The sequence below is a fragment of the Podarcis muralis genome, chromosome 13 (assembly GCF_964188315.1).
Source record: "Podarcis muralis chromosome 13, rPodMur119.hap1.1, whole genome shotgun sequence".
NCBI lineage: Eukaryota > Metazoa > Chordata > Lepidosauria > Squamata > Lacertidae > Podarcis > Podarcis muralis.
In genome coordinates this window covers 11173955-11183977 of record NC_135667.1, presented here as the reverse complement: position 1 = coordinate 11183977, position 10023 = coordinate 11173955, and the positions used below count along the sequence as shown (strand labels likewise).

At 49.0% G+C, this 10023-nt stretch overlaps 1 protein-coding gene across 2 annotated transcripts; it reads right to left on the bottom strand.

Moving 5' to 3' along the window:
* Window positions 1-3357: 3357 nt before the first annotated feature.
* ZNHIT1 (zinc finger HIT-type containing 1) lies at window positions 3358-10023 on the bottom strand. 2 transcript variants are annotated; one of them, XM_028703385.2, is made up of 5 exons: window positions 9865-10023; window positions 7684-7854; window positions 6243-6361; window positions 4766-4935; window positions 3358-3592 (listed from the first exon to the last, which is right to left on the bottom strand). In XM_028703385.2, the coding sequence occupies exons 1-5, from the start codon at window positions 9884-9886 to the stop codon at window positions 3571-3573; spliced, it is 504 nt and encodes a 167-aa protein (XP_028559218.2). In that variant the 5' UTR covers window positions 9887-10023; the 3' UTR covers window positions 3358-3570. The 2 variants fall into 2 exon arrangements, with proteins under 2 accessions (XP_028559218.2, XP_028559219.1); XM_028703386.2 differs by having other exon boundaries at window positions 6282-6361; window positions 9865-10022.

Genomic DNA, 10023 nt, shown 5'->3' with positions numbered 1-10023 from the left:
TCTGTTACAGAAGATGAATCTCATGGGTGTCCAGAGCACAGTCTAGTCCTGTTGTGTTGGATGAGTTTCAGTTGGTAAGGCTGGAGGATGTGGACAAGGTGCTCGGATCAGTCAGGGCGACCACTTGCACTCTAGACAAGGCACCCCCAAACTCGGCCCTCCAGATGCTTTTTGGGACTACAATTCCCATCATCCCTGACCACTGGTCCTGTGTGCTGGTCCCGGGGGGAAGGTTATATCGTAGTCAAAGTTCAGTCCTGAGTCACTAGCCTGGTAATAGTCCACAAGGTGCGAGGCGAGGTCCGAAACAGGGAGCCGGGCGGAGACAGGAACACTCGAAGATCAGAAGCAGGAAGCCGGGCGGGAAACAGAAACACTGGAGGAACAGGACTGGATGCTGGCCGAAACAGCTCTTCAATAACGACGTTGCTCCCGCAACCTGGGACCGGGTTGACTGGCCTTTATCTTCTCTAAGGCCAGGGGCGGTCCCGGCCCCCAGGAGCCCCGCCTCTCCTGGCCTTAAGGCGAGCACTCCTCCTGGGAGAAACCAGTTCCCTTCGCCTCTCTGCCCTAAGCCTCTGCAGTTCAGGAGAGGCTGAAGGGTTACTGGGCCCTGGGGGAGGCTCACCTGTAGCCACTGAGTCCTCAAGCACCTCTGGGGCCAGAATGGTTTCACCTGGTGCCTGCTCCTGAGGATCTGGCACAGGTGCAGGCTCCTCAGAATCTAGGCCTTGCCCCAGTTCAGCCGGCCCTGGAGGCGGGGACTCCTGTGCCGGCTGGGATTCCTCCGGTTCACTCTCAGAATCGGAATCCCAGGCCATCACATCCTGTTAGCTAGGGATGATGGGAGTTGTAGTCCCAAAACATCTGGAGGCCGAGTTTGGGGATGCCTGCTCTAGACCCTTGCCCCTCTTGGCTGATTAAAAAACAGCCGGGAGGCAACCGTTGGCTTGGCCAGGGAGGCAATCAATGCCTCTTTAGGAGAGGAGGGGGTCCCTGCCTGTTTGAAGGAGGCAGTGGTAAAACCACTCCTTAAGAAACCTTCGCTGGATTCAGAAAACCTAACAAACTACCGGCCAGTTGCTAATCTCCCTTTCATGGGCAAGGATCTGGAGCGAGTGGTCGAGGCCAGATCCAAGCGCTTTTGGAAGAAACTGATTTTCTGGATCCATTTCAACCGGGGTTTCGGCACAGAAACTGCTTTGGTCGCCCTGTATGATGACCTACGTCGAGAGAGAAGGAAAACATGTCCCTGTTAATTCTCCTCGACCTCTCAGCGGCTTTCGATACCATCAGCCATGGTATCCCTCTGGACCGATTCTCCGAACTAGGGGTGGGTGACACTGCTTTGGGGTGGTTCCAGTCCTACTTGGATGGTTGATCCCAGAGGGTGTTGCTTGGGGAATGCTATTCAGCCCCGTGGAACCTCCAATGTGGGGTTCCGCAGGGCTCAATTCTATCCCCTATGTTGTTTAACATCTACATGAAACCGCTGGGAGCAGAGGTTATCCGGAGGTTCGGCGTACGTTGTCAGCAGTATGCTGATGACACTCAGCTTTATTTCTCCTTTACATCTGCAGGTGAGGCAGTGGAAGTGCTGGACCAGTGTCTTGCCTTGGTAATGGACTGGATGAGAACCAACAGACTGAAGCTCAATTCAGATAAGGCTGAGGCACTGTTAGTGGGTGGTTCCCTAGACCAGATGGTTGGGAGGTTGCCTGCTCTGGATGGGGTTACGCTGCCCCTGAAATAGCAGGTTCATAGCTTGGGGGTACTCCTGGATCCTTCGCTGTCGCTCGAGGCTCAGGTGGCCAAAGTGGCCTGGAGCGCCTTCCATCAGCTTCAGCTGGTGGCCCAGCTACGCCCCTATCTGGACAGGGATAGCCTAACTATTGCTACCTATGTTCTAGTAACTTCATGGTTATATTACTTCAATGTGTTATACGTAGGGCTGCCTCTGAAGACAGTTCGGAAACTTCAGCCAGTGCAGAATTCAGAGGCCAGGTTGCTCACCGGAGCAAGACGGTTTGAGCATTTTACACCAATATTGGTCTGACTACACTGGCTACCGTTTAGTTTCGGGCCCAATTCAAAGTGCTGGTTTTGACCTAGAAAGCCTTAAACGGCACAGGACTGCAATATCTCAAGGACCACCTCTTTCCATATGAAACTACCTGGACCCTGAGATCATGTTCTGAGGCCCTCATTCGTGTGCCTCCTCCTGGAGATGTCTGGAGGGTGGCAACACAAGAACAGGGCCTTCTCTGCAGTAGTTCTCCATCTGTGGAATGCTCTCCCCAGGGAAGTTTGCCTGGCACCTTCATTATACACCTTTAGACGCCAGGAAACACGTTCCTTTTTACCCAGGCCTTCGGCTGACATAATCAACATCCTATACCCTTTAAAATGTGGCTCTTGGGGGGGGGGCTTATTGGATTATTGTTTTTATTTTGATTTTATATATTGTGATCTTTTTTGTGAACTGCCCTGAGACCTCTAGGTATAGTAAAGGGACCCCGGACCATTAGGTCCAGCCGTGGCCGACTCTGGGGTTGCGGCACTCATCTCACTTTATTGGCCGAGGGAGCTGGCGTACAGCTTCCGGGTCATGTGGCCAGCATGACTAAGCCGCTTCTGGTGAAACCAGAGCAGCGCATGGAAACGCTGTTTACCTTCCCGCCGGACAGTACCTATTTATCTACTTGCACTTTGACGTGCTTTCGAACTGCTAGGTTGGCAGGAGCACGGACCGAGAAACAGGAGCTCACCTCGTCGCGGGGATTCGAACCTTCTGATCGGGAAGTCCTAGGCTCTGTGGTTTAACCCACAGTGCCACCTGGGTATAGAGCAGTATATAAATTCAATAAATGAATGAATTGCCTCCAGCAGTGGTGGTAGAATACAACTATTGAGGTTAGTAGCCACCGATCGCCTTATTGAAGTTGTCTAATCCTTTTTTAAAGCCTTCCAAATTTGTGGCCATTGCTACTGCTTGGGGGAGGGGCTTTCGTGGTAGTTTAATTATGAACTGCGTGGGAAAAGCACTTTCTTTTGTCTGTCATGAATCTTTCCAACATTCAGGTTCGCTGTCGCAATCACCGGCTGTACACCCATTGAATGTAATGTGTGAACAGCTGTATGGCGACGAGCAGAACCAGACAAAGCTGCAGCACGTCTGTTGATGATTTTTAAATATGCTTCATAGACTGAGAACGATTTCCCAGCATTTCATATGTTGTGAGCCACCTTGTTGCGTTTTGTGAAAGAGCGGATTGGAAATTTTCCAAGTACAAATATATAAATCTGCAAGACAAATAGTCCCAGGAGACTCAAAAGAAGAGATCCAAGCCCCAAGGCTACAGCACAGATACTTTTTAATTACTCGAAACGCTAGTGGCAGATGATGGCGCAAGGCAAGCGGCCTTCCTCTCCGCCTCTGAGAAACCTGGTTTCCTGTCCTTCAGCCTCGAAGCAAGGAAGAGCTTGAGGCCCAACCCATCCAGAGGCAACAGGTACGCCACACAAATGCTCCTTCCACAGACAGCACAGGGCAGTTCCTCAGAACACATCTCAGACAGTCCACTTCAGACACCTTCAGGTAAGAGAGAGCGAGAGAGAGCAGGAGTTTCAGAAGAAAGCCTAACAAGGCATTTTCAGCTCTCTTTAACGCCTGTTTATTGCTATAATGGTCTTTTATGAATCTCTTTGTGGGAGTCAGCTGAAAAGCTGTATAAAACCCACTTAATTCTTTAAAAAACACACACAACAACTGCAAGCATAGGCAAACTCGGCCCGCCAGATGTTTTGGGACTACAACACCCATCATCCCTGACCACTGGTCCTGTTAGCTAGGGATGATGGGAGTTGTAGTCCCAAAACATCTGGAGGGCCGAGTTTGCCTATGCCTGAAGTAGGGGCTCTGCACCTGCTCACCAACTTTGCATCCTGCCCCATTAACTTCTGTCACTGTTTAAACCATGGGTAGGCAAACTAAGGCCCGAGGGCCAGATCTGGCCCAATCGCCTTCTTAATCCGGCCTGCGGACGGTCTGGGAATCAGCGTGTTTTTACATGAGTAGAATGTGTGCTTTTATTTAAAATGCATCTCTGGGTTATTTGTGGGGCATAGGAATTCGTTCATTCCCCCTCCCCCCAAAAAAATATAGTCCGGCCCCCCACAAGGTCTGAGGGACAGTGGACCGGCCCCCTGCTGAAAAAGTTTGCTGACCCCTGGTTTAAACCATCACTTTCCCCTCTCCATGTTCCTCCTGTCTTGCTCCCATGTCATGGCCGCAGCAGTTGTGCAACCCGTCTTTACTTGCGCTCCCCTGCCCCACTACGCAAAACCAGGATTGTGAGTAGGCACTGTAAATCCTCCAATGGGGAATGAGTGACGACATCCTTACATTTTCATTGTACAGAGAGAAAAGTTCAGGCTCTGAGTACTACACAATGACATTTCTACTTTTCTATTAAATACTGTAGAGAGAAAATGGCAGGCTACGAATACTGCTAAACAACCAATCAGCACACCAGATGTTGCTGGACTACAACTCCCATCATCCTTTGCCACTGGCCAGGGGCTGATGGGAGTCAGAGGCCAACAGCACCCGTAGGGCACTGCATTAGCTACTTGCTGTCCTAACAGTTCTGTGTTATTATTCTTTTAAAATCCCCTTGGTAGTTGCGGTTATGGGTCAGGAAATGGAACAGCAGCTCATGCTGGTGGCAACCAGGGCGAGCTGCTGTTTGCAAGCCTGTCTCACCGAGTTTCCTGGTGCGTCCCCAGACACTTGACGCAGCAGTACCGGGTTCCGCACGATACACATGTGTAGTTTGACGGGAAGCCACAGACGGTGCAGAAGTGGCGCTGGGGCAGGTTGGAAGGGGGCGCACACGCTGTCAGGTAGTTGGGTCCTTCGCTCACGTTCAGGTTCTGTTGGGGAGTCCAGAGGGGAGAAAAAGATATGAACTCAATCCTCACGCCATGCTTTATATAGGGAAGAATCAAACCATCTGATGCACATGGAAGAGGGCTCTCTGAAGGAGCGCTGGGAGTGCGGCTTCAAAGTGCGGCCAGTGTGGCGTAAGGGCTGGACTAAGACCTGGGTTCAAATCCTCCACTCAGCCATGGAGCTCACTGGGCAACCTTGGGCCAGTAGCTTGCTCTCAGCCTAGCCTACCTCACAGGGTTGTCGCGGGATTAAACAGGGGGTGGGGAACTGCGTGTGACACTTTGAGCTCCTTGGAGAAGGAAGCGTGAAGCAAATGCCCTAACAGCTTACAGAAAAGAGGCTCATCGCCTACCAACACTGAGGTGCCAGGTGATTGATTGGCGAGCAGCCCTGCCTCCCTGTCCAATTTGGCCTGTGAAGGGTAGGGCAGATATTGATCTGGCCTGCATAATAAGGGACACACCTGTCCCAGGAAATGCTTCCTTGCAGTATAGAGTGATACTGTTCAAGGTTCTGCCTGTGCAATCGCTTTCCCCCTCAGTCAACAGTCTATGCCCATGGAGCTGGCTTAGTCCTCACTGGCTTGCGGCTGGTTTTTTGGGGGGGTGATATATTTTCAGTTTTTATTTGGGGTGTGTGGAAAGGTGCCCAATCCAAGCTAACAGCAAAAACTTAATTCCTCCGCTTAGTTCTATAGACAGTTATCCTTTCCATCTCTGAGAGGAGTGGTCCCCTCCTCGCTACATCCCCCTAGGCCCGTGGCAGCCAAAATGGTTCCTGTCCAGATTCTGTTGGGACTACAGCTCCCATTATCCCTCACCACTGCTCACAACATCTGGGGCTGATGGGATTTGTAGTCCAAAACACTCTGGAGAGCCCCGCATTCATTGCCCCCTGCTCTCGGCCTATGAACAGGTACGTTTGGAGCTTGCCTGGAACTCTTAGCAAGTCTGCACTTCGAATCTCAACCCTGCAATAAACCTGACCCCCCCCCCCAATTCAATCCGCAACAGTTATTACAAGCCGATCGCTCTTGTAAGGATCATTTGCAGCGTTATGGCCAGTGAGCTTTCTGACTAAATCATCTCCACACACAGCACAGGCTCCAGGCCGCAAATCCAACGACATGCAGATGTTTCGCGCAAAACTAACAAAGCACTTTTATGCTTGCAATGGCTTGGCTAGAATGTCTGCATTTGTTCAAACATTTGTATTTAAACAGCACTATTAAATCCATAAGGAAGGAGTACATAAGCGAAGCAACTGTTAAAGAAAATCCATGCCTCACCCACGTCCCACAAAGGGGAGTGGGAGGGCCTAGAGGCACCTGTTCTTCCAGCAAGGCTTGGAAGTTCTTGCGGAAACGCAGCTTGAAATGGTCCCCCCGCGTTTTCTTCTTCTTCTTCCCTGTAAAAACAAAACCCAGGGAAGGCAAAGTATGATTTTATCTGGAGTCGATAGTATTCCTTGTTGCTGACCGCTCTGCCGTGCTTCCATGTTCTTATTCTTCATCCTGTTGTTACGATCTCTCTTCAATAATCATTTCTCTGCTCTGCATCCCTTTCTTTCTCAAATTGAGGGCCATATGACATCAAACAGGCAAGCCCCTGTTGGTTTCTGCATCTCTCAAACATTTGCATTGTTATATCCAATAAAATAAAATAATTAAAACGTAGGGGGATAAATGTTACTATCCACACTCCCAGTGCCAATAACAATCCATTATTTTCAGGGATTGTGAACAAAATGGCCCACATTAGCATTTTGAAAAAGATTTAGCTGCTGTCTATAATAAATTTTACTGAGAAATATATATTAAAATTTATTATTTGTACAGTGTGATGGAACGGTGATACGTATATCTATATCTGGCGTGTTCCATTAGTGCAGTGATAGGAATACCTGGGGTTTTTTTGTGTTGTTGTTGTTTTTGAGATGCTGTTGGACTCCAAATCCCATCAGCCCCAACCAGCATGGCCAACAGTCAAGAATGATGGGACTTGGAGTCCTGCAATTTCTAAAGAGCTACAGGCCTCCCACCCCTGAGCTAACACATCCATCATGGTGGAACCATATCAGTGGGGCTTCTGCCAAATCCTAAAGCCCCTCAGCTAGTGGATCTCGAGTGCAGGATTGCACCTTTGTCTCCCACCATTTCCCGTTTTCTTGACATCATCTCTACTCAACTCCATCCAGCTTGGCCAACCCTCAAAGGTGAATCTGTGACCTTCCCACGAAGGAGGAATGGCTTTTAAAAGTAATGGACTACGTGAAAAAGGCAAAGCTGACAGCAAGATTAAGAGATCGAAATGATGAACTGTTTACAGAAGAATGGAGGCCCTTTTTTTAAAAACTAATTGAAAAAGTACTATAGTGAAATGAAATCATGGGCAGGATTTGAGATAGGAGCAGCGGAAGGAAAATGATAAAGTAATTGTATTAGAGGGATTTATATAACAGATAAGAGCTATATAATGCAGTAGAAAAGAGTTCGAACGAAAACACTGTAGAGGTAGGGATGGGAAGACAACGTATGAAACAATGTAACTATTAGATTTGAAGTGAATATGTAAAAATCCGGAAATTCAATAAAAAATTATATTACAAAAATAGAGATGAATTTGTGACCCACCTCCAGCAGCAAAGCGGTGCAAGTTAACAGAGTGAGCGCCAAGAGGAAAGGAAGACGGCAGAAGTCAACAGATGCAACCCAACGAACGAAGCCTCACCTGTTTCAGCGTCGTCGTCAAACTGGGGCAAGCGCTTCACAAGCTGGGGCATGTTGGCGTGAGGGTCATCCTGGAAGTTGTCATTCTCGAGCGCCTCCAACTGGCGGTTCAGGCGCCGCTGCCGGGTGGCCCGGTCTAAGATGCGCCTCTGGCTGGGGTCCTGAGACCGTGCTGAGAGAGAAAAAGAGAGAGGGCTGTGTCTGATGCCAGTAGTGGTTAAGAGAGGTAGTCTTGTAATCTGGTGAACCGGGTTCGCGTCTCCACTCCTCCACATGCAGCTGCTGGGTGACCTTGGGCCAGTCACACTTCTCTGAAGTCTCTCAGCTCCACTCACCTCACAGAGTGTTTGTTGTGGGGGAGGAAGGGAAAGAAGAATGTTAGCCGCTTTGAGACTCCTTAGGGTAGTGATAAAGCGGGATATCAAATCCATCCAATCCAAGCAACCCACAGTCTGCCAGGGGAGACACCCCTTGGGCCTTCCGCAATGCCCCTGAACATTTGAATTGCCTCCACTGAAGCTCAGGTGGCCTTGTGCTCAGGAGAGCTTGGTGGCAAGGAATGCCTTCCATCAGGTTCAGCTGGTGACCCAGCTATGCCCCCTAAATGGACAGGGATAGCCTAACTACTGTTGTCTATGCCCTGGTGCTTTCATTCATTGGTTAAAACCACTGAAAGGTGAGAGCAGACTAGTCTCTCTCCAAAACAAAGGAGCAGAATAGTGCCTGCACACCTGGCCTCGTATCTGACGTTCTACAAATGCTGGAAATTTTTACTCTTTTTTTGGAAAAAGAAAGCTGGGAATCTGGAGATTATCTTTCATTTGGGGTGGGGGAGGAACTGCTTCATTGTCCCCCACCATCACAAAGCACCCTAGAGGTCTAACAGACACATTAGCCCCATGGTGACCGCACTACCACATACATTTAGTTCAAGATTATGTTCTACTAACGCACCATCCTGTGGTAGGAGCAAGTAGGTGCTATGCCAGAGCATAGGAGGAATTTGTATTGCATTTTTGTATTTGATTTTTATCTGCAATTTTTTGGTTGTTCACAAGAATATTTTGTTTTTCTGTTTAAGCATACTGCCCTAAATGTGAATCTTTATTGGACTGGATTTTCATCTGTAATGTTTTAATTCAGTGTTTTGAAAGGTTCTGCTCTTTTGTTTTAAGATGGCTAAGATTTGTTTATTTGTTTAGAAAAATAAAACGGTATGTTGTTTTTTTTTAAAAAAGAATAAATCCTCTCCTACAGTTTTTAAGAGGCAGCCTGATGCCAGCTTCTTCCGAATAGGAAACACTGTCCCTTCATTTCCAGATTGTTGAGAGAGGCTGACATTCATCAGTGGCAAGTCAAAAGGCACTCTGTTCAAGCTCAGATACCCTCCCATGGGGTAAGCTCATGTACTTCCATCATGCCTGACCCCTGACCATGCTGGCTGTGGCTGATGGGAGCGGGAGTTCAGCAACTTTTGAAGAGCACCCCCATTGGCTACCCCTGAAAGGGATACTGTGTTTGTAGCAGGAATTGGGAACCCCCTCCCCCAAAATGCTGCTGGACTCCAACTCCCATCACCCCCAGCCAGCATGACCAATGGTCAGGCATGGTGGGAGCTGGAGTCCTGCAACATCTGGAAGGCCGCAAATTCCACACGAAGGTCCTTTCTCTCTCATTACCGGGTGCTAAACCGGCATCAGCATAAGTTGCAGGTTTTCGCATTAAATACTAGTTCAAAATTAAGCCCGGGTCACATCAAAAACTTCTAGGACCCACCTTGCGATTGCAAGTTGTTTCAAATACTGTGTTTTAATGGCTGCAGCCCACGCTGGGACCTCAGAGCGAAGGGCAGAAATATGTTTAGGGCTATGGTGAACACAATGAAACCTCAACAAGAGCGTTCTTCTGAACATGTGCAGAGTCCCTGCGGAATAAACCCTCCACCAACGACGGTGATGATAATAGTTCTGCAGGTGGGAAGCCGGATTGTAACATTACTTTGGGGTTCCCAAAATATCCTTTGTTTTGCAAAGGGCTGCTCCTGATCACAGCACAGCACAATGCAAAACATGCATTCCTTGTTTCCCATTATTTCCTTGGCAATTGCTATTTAAATCGGAGAACGCCGATCCCCCTTCGGTCCCAGCAGCCCCGCCGCCCTCCCATTCCCACTGCGAAGTACCTGAGATTTTCTTCTCCACCATCCTGCGAGCAAGCAAAGAGGCACAACCTCCCGCAGACACTCCTTCCCGACACTTCCGGTATCGAACCGCGCTAGCTTCCCAACGCTGGTTCTCTTAACGCAGCGTGCATAGATAGGGCTTTTCAACCATAGAGAGAG